Source organism: Cupressus sempervirens, chromosome 2 (genome assembly GCF_028749045.1).
Source record: "Cupressus sempervirens isolate cs-2001-9-10 chromosome 2, ASM2874904v1, whole genome shotgun sequence".
Taxonomy (NCBI): domain Eukaryota; kingdom Viridiplantae; phylum Streptophyta; class Pinopsida; order Cupressales; family Cupressaceae; genus Cupressus; species Cupressus sempervirens.
This window is the reverse complement of record NC_143119.1, coordinates 414,648,558-414,671,263: the sequence shown is the minus strand read 5'-3', so window position 1 is coordinate 414,671,263 and position 22,706 is coordinate 414,648,558. Positions and strand designations below refer to the sequence as shown.

Sequence of the window (22,706 nt, the reverse complement as noted above, 5' to 3'; positions counted from 1 at the left end):
CTACAACATCAAATGACTAGCCTACTGAGTCTTCCATAGAACCCTACAATGATCCCAAGGCAAAGGTATGATATCTTTATGACCGCATAAATAATTTGGGCCTTGGATTTTCTGACATAGATAATATTTTTTAATACATTAATAATCCTTATGAGGATACAGACTCTGGGGGGTTTTGTTTATGTTATTCTCATTATGACTTCTTGGCTTAATGATTTGCATAATGAGAGAGAGATGTGGAAGAATGATCCTCATGTTTGTAGCATGGTGTCTAAGGCCCTTGATATTTTTAATGAGGCTCACCAAGCCCTCCTCAAGTTACAGTAAGAGGAAGAAATAAGATAGAGGCAATTTGAGGAGGATCTTAAAAGAAGATTGGCTATTGCAGAAGAAAAGACAAGGCTCAAGTTTGCTCAAGTGCAAGTAGATGAAGCACAAGATCCTCCAAGGAGAAAATTTTCTAGCTTCAGACAAAGTAACCCTCCCGTCCTACAAAGTAGCACACAAGATCCAAAGGCCCACTCATAAGAAAAATTTCCAAATCCATATGAAGAAGAGCCACCCAAACACAAGTTTGCTAGCTTCAGAAGGAGTGAGCCTCCCCATATTTTCATTCCTTGTTGTAATAATAAAGAGCCTACACTTCCTCAGCTTACTGTTGACCAGATGCCAATGGAGAGGAAGGAGATAGAGGACAATGAGTTGCTTCCTATCCTTGAGGGACCAAAGATAGTTGATGAAGCTTTAGATGCGGAAGAAAGATTGACCTACTGTAGGAACAAGAAAAGCAAGACCATGAGTTGCAGCAAGAAGATAAGCATGAGCAGAAGGAAGAAGAAAAAATAAATGTCAGTTATGATCTAGAGGATGATTTTTCTACCATCATAAAATATTTCTTCTCAAGGATTGACACCATATCGGCAACTCTTGAGGAGATGGTTCATAAACATTGTCGAGATATTTTCTTCACAACAAAAGGAGGAGCCACTTTCAAACCAGTTGGATACCAAGGTTACAAAACATAATAGCATGGTCAAGGATGACTACTTAGACTAAGTTCCATCAAGAGGATGCCCCTTAGGTATCTAGCTTTGCAGTAATGCAAGTTGTCCCCAGTCATGCTTATTCCAGAGCCTAAGGGTGAAGATAACGAGAAGGAGAAATGATGACTTGCTCAAAAGGATAGTGTCCCAATGCTAGAGAGATTCTTTTTTCTCAGCATTGGGAAGGTGTTCCAAAGTGGAGTAGCATGCTTTTTATGCTTGCTGCTATTTTTAGTTACCCATGTGCATAGAAGGAGAAATCAGCTTGTCAATAGATTTGTTAAATTTTTTGCATTGAAAATGCTTGTACATAGTAGATAGGTGTCTTTTGTGATTTCCAACAATTTCACAAGCACAACTATTCCTTCCTGGATATAACAATTTTTGTAATTTTGCAAGCTGTAGAGGTAGATTTTTTGTCAAGTTGCAGGTGGAATGGCATCTTTTTCTTTTGGTGAGTCAATGCCCAATGGATTGCTTAAGGCAACTAATCTATGCTTAGCAAGCAAGCATCCCGTTGAGTCACCAAGAATGTTGGCTATTATCGCCCCCATTCTACCTAGCATTGATAACTAATATGAGAGTTTTTTTAGTGGATTGAATTTTTTGCAGAGGGTTGACATATCACGTAGGTTGGTAGCTAACATTTCATGTTGACTCGATTTCTTCATTGACCAAGTTGACTTGATTTTTTCCTTTAATGAGCTATAGTTTCCTCTTTTGTCGAGCTAACTCAATTTATTCTTGGTCAGGTTGACTCTGGCATGTAGATCCAATGGCTCTCATCTTTTTGTGAGCTATTTTCCCATCATTTACAAAGATATGAGATATCACCACGTGCCCAGTCTTGGGTTGGCTCATGCTGCGAAGATCTAATGACACTCGTATTTTTATGATATAGCTACTCATTTTCACAAAAATGTAAGATCGCACCACTTATGATGAGTGCTCCAAATGATTTGGCTTCATGGGTCCACAGTTAGTAGAATTATGTCAATATTGATTCATCCACAAATGTCATCTCAACTTTTGTGGGTCTACAGGTGGTAGAGTTTTTTTGTCTATAATTGGTCCACATAATTCCAACATGATGTTGCCATGTGTCACCTTTCTAATGTTTCCTCACTCTATAGTGTCTTTGTGGGGTGATGAGGTCTAAAACTATGCCATGTGGTGAGGGTCCCTATCCTTCATGCTATATGTGTCCTTCGTTGGGAGGAATATCTTCCCTCCATCTCAGTCATCCATTGGGAATAAAGGATCTACATCAATAGCCTATTTGTTTTTGTGAGATGATCTTCTCATCTCACAAAAGTGTGAGATGTTTCCATGAATCACCATCCTAGCACTTCCTCATACTACAAATCTTTCTCAGGCTCTGAAATTTGGAATTCTTCCATGTGGAAAAGGGTCCCATACCCACTGCTTAAGTTATCCCACTATGCACAAGCATCGATTGATGATAGAGATTCAATAGAAGATTTAAAGATAACCATTCATTCTATCAAATAGAAAAACACATTGAGGACTTGTGAATTTTCGCATGATATTTGTCCATCTTCCCAGAAGTGTGAGATGCTGACATGTGTTTCCATTCTAGCATTTCTTCATACTATGGAGTCTCTATTCTCATAATTGCATGATAGTTGTTGGATCCAATGCATCTTGGGGGTTTCATTGCTACATCTTAGTCATCTATCTTGAAGAGAGGATTTGCATTGGTAGTTGCATTTTATTCCTTCATTGGGGAGATTCTCATTGCCTCTAGTCCATTCATCTCAAAGTGAAGATCTATCTCAATGGCCAGTGTTTGTTTTTAGGGAAATAACATTTTCTCCCACGGTCAACCCTACATGTTGCAGATGGATAACACGTCATGTTATCACTTCCCGTGGTTCTCTACTAGTGGCATGAATCGGCTTTGCACAGCCATGACATGCCATCGAGGCATGTTCTTCAATTCCCAATGACTTATTGGGCCTTATTTCCATAGTGCCAATGCACTCTATGCCTCTTTATTGCACTTTATGATCAAATCCTTGGGAATTTGACCTCTTATGGCTAGATGCATCATTCTTAGATCTTTTTTGTCACTTCCAGCATTGGATTGCACTCCGTGATCAGATTTCTTCTAATTCTCACTTATTTCTCTCCTCTACAACTTGACTCCTCCCCAATTGGGGTTTGAACTCAATGTAAATATCAGAGTTATGCCTGAACTCTATAAAGGAAAGTTGTAAATATGTTTTCCAAGTTCTTCTCTAGTGGTATCTTTGCAGTAGCCTAATGCTCTGCCACTGTATTCATTTTTTCGTCCATTAATGAAATTCCTTCTTTTACCTCTTCTTGCCATTCATGATTTGTGCATGTCTCTTGCTTTTTTTGAATGTTTCTTTCCTACTACTTAGAGTTATATGTTGTGTTTAATCTATTGATAATTTTCATATTGTGAAAATATTCTTCCTTTCAGCACCCAATCAATTCCAAACTTGCATGTGAATTCTTAGGAAATAGAATAGAGTTGAGATCTATGTATTTTGGGTTTTCATTGATGATTTGTGCAGTTGTAGGCAAAGTTATAATTACTGTTCTATCTTGGTGCATCACCCCCCTTTCCCTTTCTACATATTTAATTACAGTTCTTTGTCTCCCTTTTCCTCTCAAGTTGTAGTTTAGGTGCACCATGATAGTGATGAAGTCAGCCTTCTCCATAGATTCAACCTTAGAGAAAGTCCCACACTTGGAGGTTGTCTCCATGTTACACAAGGTCACTTAAGGGTCATACCTCAAGAAAGGGTGCAAACTTTTGTGTCAAAGGGAACATAAAGCAATATTCTTCTACTAAAATAGGAGAATCATCCAAGAGTGGAGAGCTAAGGAATGCAAAATCAAAAGGAAAACCTACATGTTATCATTGTGGTAAACTTGGACATAGTGCAAACATTTGCAGAAGCAAGAATGGTATGCAAAACCCTAAACCTAGGTTTACTAGTAACTATTTTTATTAAAATAAGTAAGGACATCAAGTACATGAGTGTAGATCAAAGATGACCAATATACCTACTGCGCCTAGATTTGTGGGATATTGTTATAATTGTCAAAAATATGGACATAGAGCATATGAATGCAGATCACAAGCCAAATCTAACAAGACAACTAGACGGAAGGATAATGCACCTAAGAAAGTTTGGTCTATCTATTACAAGATTGGACATGTGAGAAAGTATTGCAGGACCCGAGCACCAATACCAATCAATGAACACATCAAAGGTAAAGGCAAAGTGAATGTTGAACACATAAATAAGGAGATGAATCAAACATGGAAGAAAAAGGTGGAAGCTGGAAGCAGTGGAATAAATGAAGTTAAGATCACCCAATCTAATAGAGAAGGTGATCACACTACCTCAAACTGATCAAGAAATATATGTAAGGAACTTTATATTTAATGACTTATCTTACATCAGTTCCTAACATAAAATGTGTAAAAGTTCATATCTGCATGAGATAAGATGCATCAGAATAGATTTATGGAAAGAACAGTACAACATAATTAATTACATTTTGGGTATCAAGCATTAGTAAAACTATCTATATTGACTGAGTATTACAATATGGACTGAGTACCCCAAATGACCAAGCTGATGTATAAGTCAACTTAGATGGGATCGACCAAGTTGTATCATTAAAACTAAGTTTAAAATTTTAATGAAGAGCGAGATAGCTAGATTCCACCTAACAAAGGACACAATATTTATGTGAACCCCAATTTGAATGAAGGTATGTATCAACAATTTAAAGGCATTTTACAAACTTTGCATTTAGATTTTGAGAGCAGAGAGCCATTTGAGCATTTTGTGAAGAAATTTTAAGGCAATTGAAAGAAAATCTATTGTTGGAGTGCGATCAAGTATTGGTCTTAAGTGTTGTCGAGTTGTTCAAAAAGAAAAGTTTAAAAAAACCTAAATACGAAAATGGCATCATCATTATCATTAGTAGTGAAGAATCAAGAAGAAGAGGTAAGAAATGCTCAATTGGTGAAGAATGACACTTGTCCTCCACCTAATTATTGTGTTATACCTAAAATTTCTATGAAAGGAGATTCAGTGGGTACATTATCATCGATACCACCTAAGTTTATAATTATTCAAGATTTACAAAGTTGTTAATGTGTAAGATTGGCAAAGTTGGAGATTATAAAATTCATGTGGCATATTAGAAATTATGTGATGAAGGGGTACTAAAAGATGAATTAAAGATTATTAAGAGGAAAGGGTTAACCTGTGCCCTAGACTTTTTGAGAAATTTAAAAATTGAATGGATCAAGGTTATGTTAAGCAGAATTCATGATATGGAATTATGGCTAGAGAATGGGCCGCTCAAGATTACAAAGAAGATGATTCATGTTGTTACTAGTTACCCAACATTTGACAAGAAGAAGACCATGTGTTATCAAGGAAAGAAGCTATCGAGGAAAATACCAAGGCCGAGTGGAATGGACGTGGCATGTCTATTTCAACCATCACTGATCCATTGATTGAGTTTGTAGTGAGAGTGATTTTGCATAAATTCTATCAATCAAGTTGACTAAATAGTGTGTCATGTATGGTTGTTTATAAGAGGTGGAAAATTGTGATGAAAGATCGTGAATATGATCTTTTTGAGCTACAATGCTTGCAACTGGTAGAGAACCTAGTATCAATCACAAAAGTGAAGAATTCAAAGTGTAAGTTTGGATCATTGATCATGTGTATTTTATTTTACACTCAGAGTTATTTTTCTACTATTGAAAATATTGTATGGGAATAAGGAAAACCTACTACAAGGCATATCAATGAATATATTACAAATTTGGGAGAGAATTTTGAGAATGTTCTAGATGGATATTTTGAAGAATTCAAGCAGAAAATGAGAAAGTGATTAAGGATTCTTGATTCTTTAGTTAAGAAGCATTATAATGATGTGTGTTTTCTAGTTGACATAGATTACACATATGTACAATTAGTTAATTCAAGGGTAGCCTGGCTTAAACCTTTTGGTTACAAAATTGAGATTGATGATGTGAGTGTAGCCATTACTGCACTACTTAATGAATAAATTAATGCAAAGGTCAAGTCCTTAGGAAAATATGAAGAAGCAAAAGCTAGAATAATTGTATACATCAAGATTTCTTCTACTGATAAGAAAAGAAAGAAAATGATTGAAGACCTAGAAGGGAAACTTAGCACATAAACCAAAGGAAAAGAACCTTTAATGCTAACATAAGGTCTTAGAGAAGATCAAGACAATGACAAAGAAGGTGAGGAAGGATGCAAAGAAGGTAACATCTAAGCCCCTCCCTCCTTCTACACCAAAAAGACTAAGAACTAGGGCAACATTAGAATCAATCAGTGTCAAGCCACTAGCGAAGAAATGTGTGGGAAAGATTACAAAAATGAGTAAAATTTCAAGTGGTACAAGTGTAGTTAAGAGGAAAATGCTAGCCACTAAAGATCAAGCAAAGAGAAGAAGGTTAGTGAAGCAAAGAGATGTTGAAGAGGAAGATGCAGAGAGAACCAAATTTGATGAACCTAGTCACCACCGAGTCATAGTGCATACAAAGCACAAAAATATTGATGAGATATGTGACAACATTAGGAATTCTACAGGCTTGTCAGGTTTTAGATATGTCAAGTATGAAATATTGAGTGATGTTAAGAAGTATAAGGTAGAAGAGGCCATGTTAGAAATGATGGCTAAGACCAAGCTAGCACCTATAGAGTTGGAAAATAAGATTTCAAGTGATTTGTATAGTAGACTTGATGGCAAGTGGCAATAGGCAATTGTAATTGAAAGACAAATAAGAGAATGCACATTAGCCAAAATTATGCCTAAGTTAACAAATAAGAAAAAGACAACATTTTTGGAGAAATATAGGAAATGATTTGTTCCTAAATTTAGAACATTCATGATTTTATAAAATAAAGTTGAGCTTGTTGTACAGCAAAATGAATTGTTGTGGAAAAGAATTTTTGGACTAACTATAGGAGGAGATAAATAGGAGAAAGAACTGGACACTGTAACTATTGAAGATAATCATAGTGATGAAGAATATTTAGGTGTGTCAAGTCCACAAGGCAATATATCTCATATTAATGCCACCACATGTAACACTCCTGTAATACAAAAGATAAAGGATTATCCTAAGGAAGGAGAAACACAAGCCCAAGTGGTTGATTTTAATGAACAAAGAAAAGAGATGGAGCAACAACTCCAACAGCCCTCACAAATAAAAACTTTGTTAATAGAGGTCGAGGAATCAGAAAAGGAGGCAAAATAGGATAAGCAAAACAAGGAATTAAATGTAGACAAATCTACTACAATTAAAGAAGGACCACTAGTCTTAGGACCTCTAAATGAGGGAAACAAAGAGACTATATAGACATAAGAGGAGAAAGAAAGAGTGAATGTAGATTCACAAGCAATGCTGACTGTACTAGTGCACACTCTAATCCCAACATTGATAGATTATGCACAACAGGAGTAGGATCCTTTAGATAAACTTATGTCAAGTGCTACTATTTTTGTTTCTAGCAATGAAACACAAGTTAGACCAAGTGGTGAAACCCCTTCACCTACTCTAACTCTAGATTGGCCAAGTAGCAACACTCTAAAGAAGGGAAAAACAAAGAAGAGGAAGAAGGATAATTCTCAGGTACTATTGTTACTCTAGATGAAGTTATTGAGATGTCAAATTGGGATTTAAGAAATCTCACATTTGAAGAAACTATCATCTTGCAAGATATATTTGTTGACACTTTTGATATAAAAACAATTAATGAGAAAGGCCCCATTATCTCTCAATTAGTACAAATAGTTTAAAAAGTTTAACACTAAGAATATTGAAGCAAATGAAAAACTAATGGCCTTGTCTAAGAAAAAGTTTGAAAATAAAATATTGGAAAATTTTGAAGAACTTGTTTAGAAAAAAATATATGTACAATACTCTTTGTGACGTGCCAAGATTTACAAATGAGTTTCAGACAAACATTCAGATGGTCCAAGATGATATGAAATTATTAAGAAATTGTATCTCTTAGTCAACTGAATCAATCTCAATGCATTACAATAGGTTATATTTTGGATAAGGAAGTTTGGTCAAGTTACATAAAATAGACAACTGAATAAGGGCCAAGCTTATCTTCATCCAGTCAATGTTGATACCTCACTTGGAGGTTATGCAATGAGAGATGACTTCAACAAAGGATCTAGTTCATAGAGATCACAATCTTTCTTTTGTTGATATCTTAATTGACTTAGTTGCAAATCTGGAGATCAAGATTCATATTTTGGAATCAATAAGAACCACATGGGATCATGCTCTTGCAATGATTATTCAAACCCATAAACCATTCATTGACAAATATGGTTTTATTCCATCAACTCAGCCCCAACAACATACATAAGTGACAAAATTAAGGGGGATAGATGATGTAAAAGAAAATTGAAAGAGGATAAGATGATAAGCAATTGATTAATCAGAGATACAGAGCTAAGAATGACAAAAGTCAAAACAAAGGTATGACAAGTTACATCAAACTATTTTGAGTCATGTCAAATATGTATTATAGAATATGTTGTAAAAGAAATTTTTGAAGTTCTATAAGAATAGAGTCATGGGCATAGGGGGAGTACTATTATGTAAAGATGTAATCATGACAAAAAAAATTCACCACTAATGTCAAAGGAGGAGGTTGTTGGTATCTCTATTTTGAGTCATGTAAAATAGTATTATAGACTATGTTGTAAAAGAAAGTTTTGAAGTTCTATAAGAACCAAGTCATAGGCATATGGGGGGTACTATTATGTAAAGATGTAGTCATTAAAAAGTGTTTTTTCCACTAATGTCGAAGGGGGAGATTGTTGGTATCTCTAAGTTTTGTTGTCTATTAGTTTCAAACACTTAGTCATATATAAGGAAAAGTCAGTTGGTCATCACTACGATCGAGTTACTCTATATTGGTTGAGTCATTTAAAGACTTGTAAATAATCATGTATAAGCCAAGCTCTATAGGAGTTGAGAAAGTAATTGGTCACCGAGTACTTTCATACAAGCTAAGTTCATTGAATTTTGCGAAAGTAGAGCACAGAGATGTTGAGTTATATAGAAGGAGTCAAGTCAGTTAAGGCTGAGAAACAGCAGGAAGAACAATTACAACCGAGCATTAGAGAGAACATGTGCCAAGTAACATAGAGAGAACAAAAATGTCTAAAATGGTACAAACTTTGAGGTAAACCGTTCCAAGCCAACAAGTAAATAACATTTAATGATCGTAGAGTTTGTTACAATGGTTGTTATGTATTTTGACGTGGATAACTAATCACTATGAAGGGAGGACAACTAATCAAATGAAGAGGCAAAAGGGGAAATATCTAGAAGAATCTATGTATGTGTTTAAATAGGAATATCCAAACCCTATTTTTATATAGTGTGGATGATAATGTGAATTGTGCAAAGGAAGCAAAGTGTTATGTGAAGCAATTAGGTTTTGGAGGTTGCATGCAAAAGTTGTGAAGCAACAAAGTTATAGACCAAATGAAGAAGTGAAGGAAAGAGTAAAGATATATTAGATAAGAGATCATATTAGAGATTAGAAGGAGGAGATCTGTAATCAGCAATTTTAAGTGCAAATTGAAGGATCAAATATTGAATTGGTTTTGATAGATTGAATTAGGGTAAATCTCTTAACATAGTGGTTGTAATAGACCTTTGTAAATATCTTAACAAAGATCTTACTTCATTGTAAGTATTAAATCCTTTAATCAAGGTAGACCTAACAATCTTATAAAGCTTTTAACAGAGCAAACCCCTCACAGGGTAGATCATCAGAAGTGATCAAATTTGTAATCTTAACATGCTAACTTTGTTACTGCAATAGTGAAGATTTATGGGTGTCATCCCCACCACAATTTCACCCTCACCTTGGAGGGTTTTTGGGTTACCAAAATATTATGTGTTCTGTGTTTACATTTCATGGATGTGATACATAGTTAGATTTATTTTAACATTTGATATTTCAATTTATGTTATGCATAAGCTAGATAGCAGATGGTTAATATGGTGAATGCAGTAAAGATGTTTTGAAGAATAATTTTTTTATAGATCCTAATTCACCCCCCCCCCCCCCCCCCCACCCTCTTAGTATCTCAGTTTTCCAATAAGAATTCCAACAATTTTCTTTACCCTAACCACCATTGTGATCCTTCTTCTTGTCTTCTCCATATTCTAAGTCATTCTCTGATTCAATTTCCTTTTTCTTCTTCTCGACCTTCTTCTCTCCCATACTAGAAACCAACTTCCCCTTTTTCTGAGGCCTTTTCCTACTCATCCTCAATTTCAAACTCTATCTCCATGCCCTGAGCCTCCATAAATTTTTTGCCATCTTTGGATCCCACCTTTCCCTTTTTAACATAATTCTTCTTCGTCAAATCCTTAAGGGATTTTTTTTTATTCTTTATTGAAGACACCAACACCCCCCGAGATGTATCCCTACAATACTCTACAATTAACAAAATTGAACCTTCCTGATGAACAAGCTGACTTTCTTTTTTGCAGTGAGCCCAAAGCCCTTGTAAAAGGGAATTCTTGAGAGAGTAGGGAAAAGAGATCTTGCCCTTCTACCAAAAATGGTTAAGAAAAACAAAATGATAATTATGCACCCTTTTAGATCCATTATCCAAAATAAAGTACTCCCTAACACAAGACAAAAGTTCTTGCCATAAATCCTTCATCTGCTTTAGGTCAAGAAAATCCCCCACACATACTAATTTCTTCTCCTCCTTCAGTGTCTTAGGAAATTTCTTTTATGTTGCATTTGAAATCTTCATTTCCTTGTTAAATTTTATACCAGTATTAGGAAGCCCCATTATACCAGCTAAAAATTCCTCATTAATTGTTATAATAACCCCATAAAGACAAACTTTACCTCCAATCTAGCTCCTAAAGAAATCCACAATAACATGATGTTTGAATCCATGGAGTTTCTTGTGGTAACAAGTAACCTTAACCTCTTTTTTTAAAGCCAAAGTGGACTGGCCACCATAATTATATTAATAATAACTGATTCAATGACTCATCCGTGGAAGAATTAGGAAGTAACCCTGGAATCATTGTCGTATACATGTATAGTAATGATATTGATCTTTACATTTTACAAACAAAAAAACCCACTTATAGGGTACATACAAAAGGGATATCAATTTCTAATCTTTCCCACAAAAATTTGTTGTACATAATACATACAAATGTAATGTACTTAAGATGGGATGAAAACTAACAATGGTGATTCACAACTAAAAATTGTTGATTCAAATTAATGATCCTATGATTTCATATTCACATTATCACATAAATCCTCCACATTCCTAGGCATAAGTAGTACCCTACCATTTGGACAATTGTTGTGTTGTAACAATATCTACCAAGTGACAAGCACATCACAAACCAATGAGGGCCAATATGACAGTTTACATATGGGAGTAACCAGCAACATCCTTTCTCAAATCTACAAATTTGAACATATCCCATCACTTGTTGTCTTGTCCAAACAAGTAATTCGTGTAATTTTGCATCCTGTTGAATGATTTTGTTAGGTATAAACATCGTCTCCTCATGAACATCACACCCCTTGTTGGCAAGGTGGCCTGCCAACTCATTGCCTTTCTGCAATGTGTGGGAGATGAGTACTTCTGGAAAGGAATCTAATAAGTGCCATATTTGTTGAAAGATATATGTTAGCCTCCAATTATGTGATACACAATTGATACATGCATTAATTATTACCATCGAATCACCTTCTATATGGATATGGTGAAATCCACTAGTTTTAGCCAATACTAAGCTTTTTTGTAAGGCCTAAGTCTTTGCCATATTATTTGAACCTTGTGGGAGTGGACAACACTTTAATGCCAACAGTGAGCCTTGGTGATCATAGATGCACAAACCTGCTCCTGAATTCCTTGGATTGCCTCTAGAAGAACCGTCAAAGTTTATTTTAACAACCCCTTGAGAGGGTGGAACCCACTTGACTAAAGCTCTATTTTGTGCCTTATTAGATATGGTTTGTTGACACCAACCAAAAGGCACATGTATGTTTCCCCATCCATGCAAGATAGAGTTGTCCCAACTTGTCATGACTAAATTATATTTGAGCTTTTTGTGGCTAGCATTCACTATTTCAGATGTTGATCTTTCCAAGTCCGAGGTAACTACTTGAATGGGTGAGGATATCCTACGAAAAATTCTTTTGTTCTGTTCCCACCATATTGCCCACACTACTAACGTTGGGATGCATTTCTAAAAGTAGAGAAAATAGATGTGGAATAAAGCTCTAGGCATTACTCAAATGAGTCCCATAATTTGGATGGAAGTGGTGTAGAATAATGCAATTTCTCAAGGAAAAATAACCAACAATCCTGTGCAAATGGGAAATTTAAAATAAATGATTTGCATCTTCCTGCTGGCTATCACACACTAGGAAATTGAACAGTTGTGCAATGTTTAATATGTATAATTGATCATTGGTTAGTGTATTGTTCTTTAAACCTATTCGAGCAAAACATTCGGCTTTAGGCAGAGTCAAATGATTCCAGCAAAATGAGTAAGCATAGGATGGTTTTTTATTGGTATCCCACTGATGGATAAGTTTGTATCCTTCTTTGATGGTGAAGTTCTCATCTTTCCTTGGAGCCCAAATTAGTTTATTCCCCAAATCTGAGAGGTAGACCATTTTTTTCAAAAACATACTTTCCAAACGTTGTATTTCCCGATGGGATACTAGTAGATCATTAGGATCTTTTCAGATCACCTTCCTTAAGAATAAGCATATTGCTGAAACGTAGTCACACAAAAAAGAACCCCATACATTTTCCAAGGTAGCAACAATGATCTCTATATCATCCAGTTTGGATAGGGGTGGTGCACCATTCCATGAGTCATGCCAGAATTTAACTGACAAGTCATTATTCACTTCCCAAGTTATGAAGTTAATTACTATTTCTCTAGAAGAAATCATGAAATCCTAGATAATTGAACCTTTGGGGGGGGTCTAATAAAGTGATAATTCTCTTTAGATTGGCATCATCTAGGTACTTCTTTTTCATTATTTGGCACCAAGTGTTTTGAGGTTTGGTGTACATTTGCCACATTAATTTTTCCCCAAAAGCCTAATTTCATTTTTGCAGATCATGAATCCCTGCACCACCTAATTGTTTGACCTGAGCCACATTCTCTAGAGAGACCAAAGGTATTTTCTTCTCTCCATTCATATTACATGTCCATAAGAATTCTCTCAACAAATTTTGAATGCTTTGGATTACTGAAGGTGGCACTTTGAGAACTGATAAGTAATAGTTTGGAATTGCAAACAGTAGTGTTTTAATAAGTAATATTCTGCTTGGTAGAAATAGCCATCTTCCTTTCCATGCTACTACTCTGGATTTGATTCTATCGGTGATTGGTGTCCAATAACTAATTTTATTTTCCCCCATGAAGAATGGAATGCTAAGATATACAGATGGAAGAAAGTCAACTGTGAATCCTAGAAGGTTGACAATCCTATTGGATATAATCTGATAGGTATTAAGCAAATATATTTTTTATTTTAGGGGGTTAACTTTTTGGTTTGAGGCGGTCGTGTAAAGGCCCAACATTTGTTTGATGTGACTAGCCTCCAAGATTTTGGAAGCTCCAAAAAGAAAAGTATCATCTACAAAGAAGGAATTTGTCACTGAAATGTATGTCTGATCTATCTGAACTCCTTGCCAGTTGCCTAAAGCCTGCTTTTTCTACATGAGGCTACTAAAAGATTCTTCCATGAGGATGAATAACACTGGTGACAAGGGGTCACCTTGCCTAATCCCTTGTGTGGATGAAAAGAAACTAGCAGGCAACCCATTTATCAATACTGAGAATCCAGCACCCAATATGTAATCTCTTATCCATTTACACCATCCTTTTGCAAAGCCAAATTTATGCAAGACTTTGAGTAGAAAGTCCCAAATTTACCCTATCATATGCCTTCATCATGTCCATCTTGATGACAAAATGTGATGATTTGCTACAATTAATAGAATGTAGTGCTTCATGTGTCTTAAGAGCCCCTTCCATTGCTTCTCTTCTTGGGATAAATCTACCTTGAGGCTATGATACAAGTCTTGGAATCAAATGTTGCATTATGAGATATATAGCCTTTGTGATAATCTTATAAATAATGTTGCATAAAGAAATCAGGCAGAATTCTACAATTGATTTAGCTTTCTTAACTTTAGGAATGATGGTTATGTTTGTGGTGTTGAAATACTTTAACATGGATTTACTGGCCCTAGATTCTTCTATTACACCCAGGAAGAATAAATCAGTAAAGCCATCAGGGCTAGGTGTTTGTCTGGAGGTAAAGAAAAGGCTACCTTTTTGAGTTCTTGAATTGTGAACGGAGCCATTAGTTTCAAATTATTAGCTTCTGTGACTAATGAAGGAATTGCCTCTAGGAGTTCATCCATTAGAGGTTCTACTAATCCAAGCATAGATGGGAGGGCTAGCAAACTTTGGAAATATCTGACTCCATCCTCTTGTATGCTTTGAGGTTCAGAAAGTAGAATGCTAGTTTTAGCATTAGTGATAGAGAAAATGCGAGTAACAGTTGTTTTTTATTTTTCTAAAGCATGGAAATATTTCATATTTCTATCCCCTCCCATAGCCATAATTCCCTCAATTTTTGTCTCTAGTATTCCTCTTCTCTGCTACATATTTCTTCTCATTCCTACAAGAGGTTCAAATAACAAGTAACCTTAACTTTAGAAAGTTGTTCCCATATCTATTTCTTCTTCTTCTAGAAGTTGTAGGTCAATGACTCATGTTTTCTTGGCACACCCCACATCATAGGCAGTTGATTCAAATTGATCTTGAGCAAAGAAATGAAAAAACTAGAGGTAGTTTCATTCATGAGAAGAAATAACCTTTTCAACCCACAAAAAGCCCTCAGCGAGACCTAGAATACATGCCAAATTAAGATGGAAATTATGGAAAGGTACCACCTCAAAATTTGATATTTCCCCTAATAATTACCACAGCACCCACAAATTAAAAGAAAATAATTAACAAATCCTCCCCATAGCTGCATTAGTCACATCAATATTAATTAACTCTTTAAGCTTCAATCGGACACTTATGTCATCCTCCCATGTCATCTACTTACATGAGCTAACAACCACGTTGGCAATCGAATCTGTCATCCTATTTGTTTCCTTATAATTATGGGAATTTTGAACTTTATTACAGTTTTAGAGGTGCTCCTTAATTTCTGAGATAATTAATTATATAGTCCAAGAGGCAACATTTTTATTATTTAAAGTGTTACTAATATTCAAAGAATCCCCTTCTAGCTAGAGATTCTCATAACCAGCTTTCACTACCATTTTGACTACAAACAACGCACCAGAGCCCTCTGCAATGTGGCTAGAAGTGATACCAAGGGGCACTACTTGTGGTATGCATGTTGTTTTATGTTACTTTTGTTAATTTTATATATCTAAAAGATCTAATAAAGTTTTTACATTACCTTTCCCTCAAGGTTCATATAGGAATTTTTTTTGCTACTTATACTTTTTGAGACAATATTTTAGTTGTTTCACTATTTACACTCTTTTTTTGACTTTATAAGCCCTAGGATGGGCACCTATCATTCTCTTGTGTTGTACAATTTTATCATATATATCCGAAAATACAAAAAAAAAAAAGTGTTTCCTTTCCATGCTCATTAAGTTTTAGGTTTGTTTTAAGTTTTAGTTGAAGGTTAAAATTATCTTCACTCAAGTCTCTAATGTCTAAAAATCAAGGGATATAGCCAAATCCACTTGAAACTTGGACGTTCTTCTAATTTCATATGTTGAGAGCTCATATGTTTCAAATACCCATTTGAGAAGAATTAGGATGACAAGGGTATTGATAAGGATGCATCTACCTATGTTAATAAAGCCTAGAGTGTAGAGGATTTTGATCAATTTAGTTTCATTGATCAAATCTTGTCAAGTTCTCCATTGACCTAAGTGTTTGTTGGTTGAAATTGCCTACTTCATAGAGATAACTTGGAAAATTAGTTGGAACTAATAATAGAGGTTTGAGGAAAATTAATAAAATTATACATTTATTTGAAAAGCTATAAAATTATCTATGTACATAAAAGCCACAAAGTACATGGAAATGAAACCCTATACAATATATTTGGAATTAGTAGAGCTAAACAAAAACCTATTCCAAATAAAATTGTAATTATTTCACAACATAATGAAACCCTACACATTCCTATAGTGATTCAAAAATGACAAAGTAAGTAGATAAAAATATATTTAGTTGTATCATTGAATGCAAAAATGTAAGACAAGATGATGGGTCAATGTTTTTAGAAACCTAGAGAGCATAGATGATGTGTAGTCCTGAAACCACTCAAAACTTGAGACATTAGGGGAAAGGCACCAATAGTGGCTTGAGGCCAGATAACCTCCCACTTTTGTCATAGTGACCCCCTAATAATTGTTCACTTAAATACTCTGGCACATAGCAATAATGGATCATTTATGTACAAATAGTTGATCATTCTTTTTCTTTTCTATGCTTTTTTATTCATGATTGTTGGAGATTTCTGAACTATTACTAGGACATTTGTGCACCAATACTGGGACATTTTTCCACAAGTACTAGTATTTTGAGTGAATGGCTATTGGTGCATTGGGGGTCATGTATCAGTCAACACTTTGAAATAACCACTTTTTGACACTGTCACGCATAACACCTACAACATGCATTGTTGGTACCCGGAATATGAAACCTTAGTTTTAGACATACAAAGTCAACTAAAAAATCATCGTAATCCAAATATATCCTTATATAAATGCATGAAGTTAGCCATAGTCACCACTAATGCCTTTCCCTTGATCATAATGCCCATAAAACATTAGAACCACGTATTCATAATAAAACACACAATGTTCTATTTATTTCATATCTATATAATGATTTCATAGTATAAATTGAAACAAAACATTTCAATGAAATGCTCAATGTCATACAACTAAATGATGAAAAATATAATAAAGTGCAAGAATGACAACAAATCGCTTATTGTTGACAACGAACTACAAGGAAGAAGGAAAAGTCAACATTGCCTACAACCTAGAGAGAATGTCGACTTCGAGAGGATGAGTGTAGAACACAAAATGGTTGGAGAGGAGGGTGACAAGTTGGTTACATGGAAAATAATTCCAAAACATGATGAGAGCAATGAAAATTGGGACAAAAAATGTCCTTTTGCCTATCTAAATATTGAAGTTTATTAGGCCACTAGCTCCACATGTTGCAACACACTAAATTCAATATTTTTATTTATTTATTTAGTTCTGATTTGGTTATTTTGGTTTGATTTGATTTGACTTTTTCTAACCAAATAGGTAGTAGTGCAAACGATGTCACATTTTGGGTGACATTTTGAAATGGCCACTTTTGTTTTTATGCTTGAGTACATATAGATCCCAAAATTACCACTTTTGACTGGTGTGTATATGAAAGATTGCACAACTTGTATTGTTACTATCCAAAAGTCAAAATATTGATTATAAGTAGTTAAGTTGCATATAAAGACAACCAAAAGAATCATTGAAATCCAATTTACCATTTACAATATATAAATACATAAAATAAGTTATAATACTTTTAATGTGCTTTCTAAAATTGATAAAATCGAAAATACAACAGATTTTGCTGAAATTTTCAACTTCGTGATCTCTATATGTTTAGTAATCGAAAACAACAACAAAAATTGAGAAAAAAGACCCTGAAGAAAAAGGAAAAAAAAAATTGACTTATGATACATTCTGTGCCCAACTTATATGGCATTGGTAGGTGGTTTCGATGCGTTGCAATTAAAAACACTTGTCGTAATTCATTTCTTGAGCTCTGAAACAAAGATTGAATGCATTCACATGTAAGAAACAACTTCTGTAACAGTGCATTTATAAAATTCTTTGAATCTGCTTTAAAAAATCTGAAGAAGTTACCCTATTAAATTCCTTTCTCCGCCTCATCGCTGAATTGAGCACATACATGAACACCATGTGACCACCTCAGTTCGACTGACACAAACAATTATAAAACACCCCAAATTCTGCTTCAGATTCCAACGATATATTGCTTTTCACCAAATAATATTATCCTTGAAATGAATGCTTCTACTGCAAATCTGTTAATTTTAAAACACCCCAAATTCTGCTTCAGATTTCAACGATATATTGATTTTCACTGAATAATATTATCTTTGAAATGAATGCTTCTATTGCAAATCTTTGTGCCGTTAACGGAACGTAGTCCGTCATCTGGGATTCTGTGATCTGATCTGGCTGATTATGCCCTGCAAAAATTATCTGAAGAGGGGAGGGAAGGTGTATAAATACATGGATTGCCCTTTGATTTCTCTGTGACTGAAAACTGCAATGGGAGGTTTTGAGGGCTTTTTCTGTCTGTTGGCGGTGATCCTTCTCTGCTCTGCGCATGTTGAATCTGGTGGTGGCAGAAACATCAGTGTGGGAGGAAGTGAAGGATGGCGTTATGGTTTCAATTACACCGACTGGATCTCTAAGGCCGGCAAGATTTATGTCGATGATGTGCTTGGTAAGACTTCCATGGCTAACTTTCATTTTTAGGGTTTGGAGATTTTGTTCTTGGTAATGTTTTTTGGGATTTTATTCTTTGAAATGGTTTAGGGCGGGATACTTTATAAGTTATTTATGTTTGTGAGATTGTGATAATTAGCTGTGTAGTTAAATTTAAGTTGGGAAGAAGATATTGTCAAATGTAACATTGTTAAGAAGATTTAACTCGAAGTTTTTTTAATCAAATTCATTGAGATATGTTTTATGAGTAGTCGTCAACAAGAATTCATTTCTTATGGGCATGAATAGAATAGTTAGCACTCATTGTATCTATGTGATGTTCAATTTACCAATATCGCATTATGTAATTCATCAATATTCTTAAATTAGAATGTTTTGTATTTACTTGTGTTTTGGTTAACTTATAATTGTAGTACCTCAAACTCAATGTTTCTGATTATACAATTCATCAAATATTCTTAAATTAGAAGGCTTTGTATTTACTTGTGTTTTGGTTAACTTCTAGCTATAATACCTCAAACTCAATGTTTCTAAAATTGAAATATCTTGTCTTTATTTGTGTTGGAAGTATGTTTAGTTGCAATATGGAAAGCCTATCAATGTTTTGGATCATATTCCATAATCTATAGAGGCTTGTGAAAATGGAATACTTCTTGTTTTCTTTTGTTGTAATTAACTTCTAGTCACAAAATTTTTAATTTTTAATTTGAAGCATTTGAGTCAACATTTTAGAATTTCAATATTTTGTATGTGTCTGTGTGGTAGTTAAGTTATAGTCACAACACCATTTAATCTATCAATATTTCAGATCATACCCCAAGATTTTAAGATTTTGAAATACTTTATATTTGTTTGTGTTTTTAACCTCTAGTCATGACACCACAATATGTCAATGTTTCAGATCAAATCTTATAATTCTTCAACTTTTGTCAAAACCAAATACTTTGTCCTTTTTTGTGTTGTAGCTATGTCCCATTCATGACACCATTATCTATCATTATCTCAAATCATTTACATCACACTATTATCTATCATTATCTCAAATCATTTACATCGTCATTTTACAGTCATTTGTAAAATTTGAGAACAATGCACGTGTTTGTATAGTAGTTAAGTTCTAGTCTCAACATCATTAATCTATCCATGCTTTGGATTGCATTCCATAATCCATCATTATTTGTGAAATTGAAATACTTTATATTTGTTTGTGTTGTAGTTAAGTGCTAGTCATGATGCAATTAAATCTATTAATGTTTTAAGTCATATTCTATAATACATCATCATTTATGAATTTTAAATACTTCACATTTATGTATATGATGATTAAATTGTAATCAAAATGCCATTAATCTACAAATATTTTGAATTATATTCTATAATCCATCAATATTTATAATGTTAGAATACTTTATCATGACACCGTTAATTTAGAAGGAAATTTAATCTTAGTAAAAAAACACTTGTTCATTATAATGAGGGTATCCATATTAGATTCTTCTCCAACATGTACATTGACTAAAACTATATGAATTGTTATGTCATTTATAGCTGATTTTTTTGTTATGTTTTTTAATAGTGTTCAAGTACTCATTTCCAACATCAAGCTCGGTGCCACACAATGTGATGTTGATGAAGGACAAATCGAGTTACAAGAAATGCAATGTGAGCAGTGGAATGAAATTGGCAGATCCCACTCAAGGAATTGGAGAGGGATTCTCTTTTAAATTAAAGAAGGTTACCAATTACTATTTTGCTTGTGGTGTAGGTAATGGAAGGCATTGTGATGTTGGACTAATGAAGTTTTACGTTAAGCCAGTGGTTAACAAAGGATGTTAATCATTGTGTTTGGGGATAATGCCAGGCAAGATGTAGTGCAATATGTTTGCTTAAATATATAAGTGAACGATAGTTTTTCCTACTATTGAACGAAACTTTTTTTTTAAATAAATAAAGCACTTGTTTTATGTCACTCCTAATATGGGGTTTGCATTCATGATAAAGATACATCTATTTACAATATTTGAGGAAATGGTCTAAATTACTTTTTCACTTCATTTTAGAAGAATAAGTATTTTTGAGAAGATATGAAGCATGCCCATCATGTCTATAGTAATTATTATTATTTAGCTTTTCTCAATTGTAAGTGATTGGTTCAACATAAAGATCATTCACATCTAAATAGAATGCAGTTAACTTCACATCTCGTTAGAGTTCAATGTGGGAAGACCTCTAATATTGTCATGGTATATATGAAGAACCACTTATATTTTCTTTATTATAAGATAGTACATTATGAATGTTAAAGCCTATATACTTCTTTTAATTATTACAATTACATTAATAAGCAAATATTTTACAATTTTCCTTTCAACTATTCATAATAACAGTGTAACTCAAAGTGAGCACCAAGTCACAAGATATAGAGCCTGAGAACCCTCAAATGGGAAGATTTTAAAACCCTGGTTTTGTTCATAGAAGACTAGGATCAATGCTTGCAACTGAGTCAAATCATGTGAAAACGATAATGCATGAAGCTTGGACCATTAACAAGACCTATATTCTATAATAGGTCTACCTAATCTCTACTTGGGTGGATGTGTGCAGACTGCAAGGGATTTTTGGATTTTCGAAGGAGCATAGCCAAGGCATCCCAAAGAAAAATGCATCTTTCTCAAATTACATCTCTCTTAGGACTTCTAAAGGAGTGTTGAGTACACACCCTTCTTTCTCTCGTGCCCTTTGTTTCCCTTCTTCCTTCCCTAATGGTATCTCATTCTCAACTATCTTCACCTCATCTCTCTTCTAATCTCTCTCTCATCAAGAAAGAGAGTTTAAGGGGAGTTTGTTTCTATATTCCTTGGCAACATACTAATTTACTCTAAGACTGAGGAGGAACATCTACAACATCTACACCATATCTTACAATGTCTCAGAGAGCATTAGTTATTTGGTAAATTGTCCAAGTGTGCCTCTTCCATAAGGAAATTTAGTATTTGGGCCACATAATCTCTAGAGATGGAATAGTAGTAGACCCTATGAAGATCAAGGCAATATTTGAATGACTAGTTCCCAAAGATGTTCAAGAAGTTAGAAGCTTTATGAGATTGACAGGATATTATAGGAAATATGTCCTAAATTCCTCATGTATCGCTCACCCCATTACTTCATTGGAGCACAAAGAGAAAAGGTTTGAATGGGCTAGTAAATTTCAACAAGCCTTTAAGTTATTCAAAGAAAAATTAACCACAACACTAATTCCAAAATAACTAGATACGAAGGGACGATTTCTAGTAGGGCTTGATGTGGTACTAGTGCAACATGGGCATGTGATTGCATATGAATCATGAAGGCTCAAGAACTATGAGATAAATTATCCCCCGCGTGATTTAGAATTGGTTGCAATTGTTCATGCCTTGCAAAAATGGTATTACTGCCTACTAGGAAAACCATTTAAACGGATATATCAGATCATCAAGGGTTGAAATACATCTTCACCCAACCTAATTTCAATGCTTAATAAAGAAGGTGGTTGGAGTTGATATCAGATTAAGTTTTTGAGATCAACTATATTAGGGGGAAATAAAATCAAGTAGCTAATGTATTAAGCAAAATAGGACATATTGTTGCAATAACAACTATGCATACCAATTTTAGATAGGGTGAACCCACAATAATGGGTTCCACTTTAGTGGAAGGAAGAAACTTGAAAAAGCTAGCAAATTTTTGGATCCCGATTTACCATACGTTCGCTCAAACATGTACAATGCGCATGTTCGTGCGAACATATGTGTGTGTATGCACGTATTGTAGTGCCTGCCCCTGGTTTGCATTTTGTTACCATTGTTGAACTCTTTTAGAGCTAGTTTTATGTTGTTGGTTAGCAGCATTCTTTTGAGATTATCAAATATTGTGCTATGGATTCAGTTTATTATGTGATGAGATTACTTAGATTTTGCATTTCATGTA

At 34.4% G+C, this 22,706-nt stretch overlaps 1 protein-coding gene across 1 annotated transcript; it reads left to right on the top strand.

Annotated features, from left to right (window-relative positions):
- Window positions 1-18,384: 18,384 nt before the first annotated feature.
- LOC149572864 (uncharacterized) lies at window positions 18,385-20,716 on the top strand. The gene is made up of 2 exons (XM_089812001.1): window positions 18,385-18,738; window positions 20,317-20,716. The coding sequence occupies exons 1-2, from the start codon at window positions 18,561-18,563 to the stop codon at window positions 20,574-20,576; spliced, it is 438 nt and encodes a 145-aa protein (XP_089668127.1). The 5' UTR covers window positions 18,385-18,560; the 3' UTR covers window positions 20,577-20,716.
- The last annotated feature ends 1,990 nt before the right edge of the window (window positions 20,717-22,706 follow it).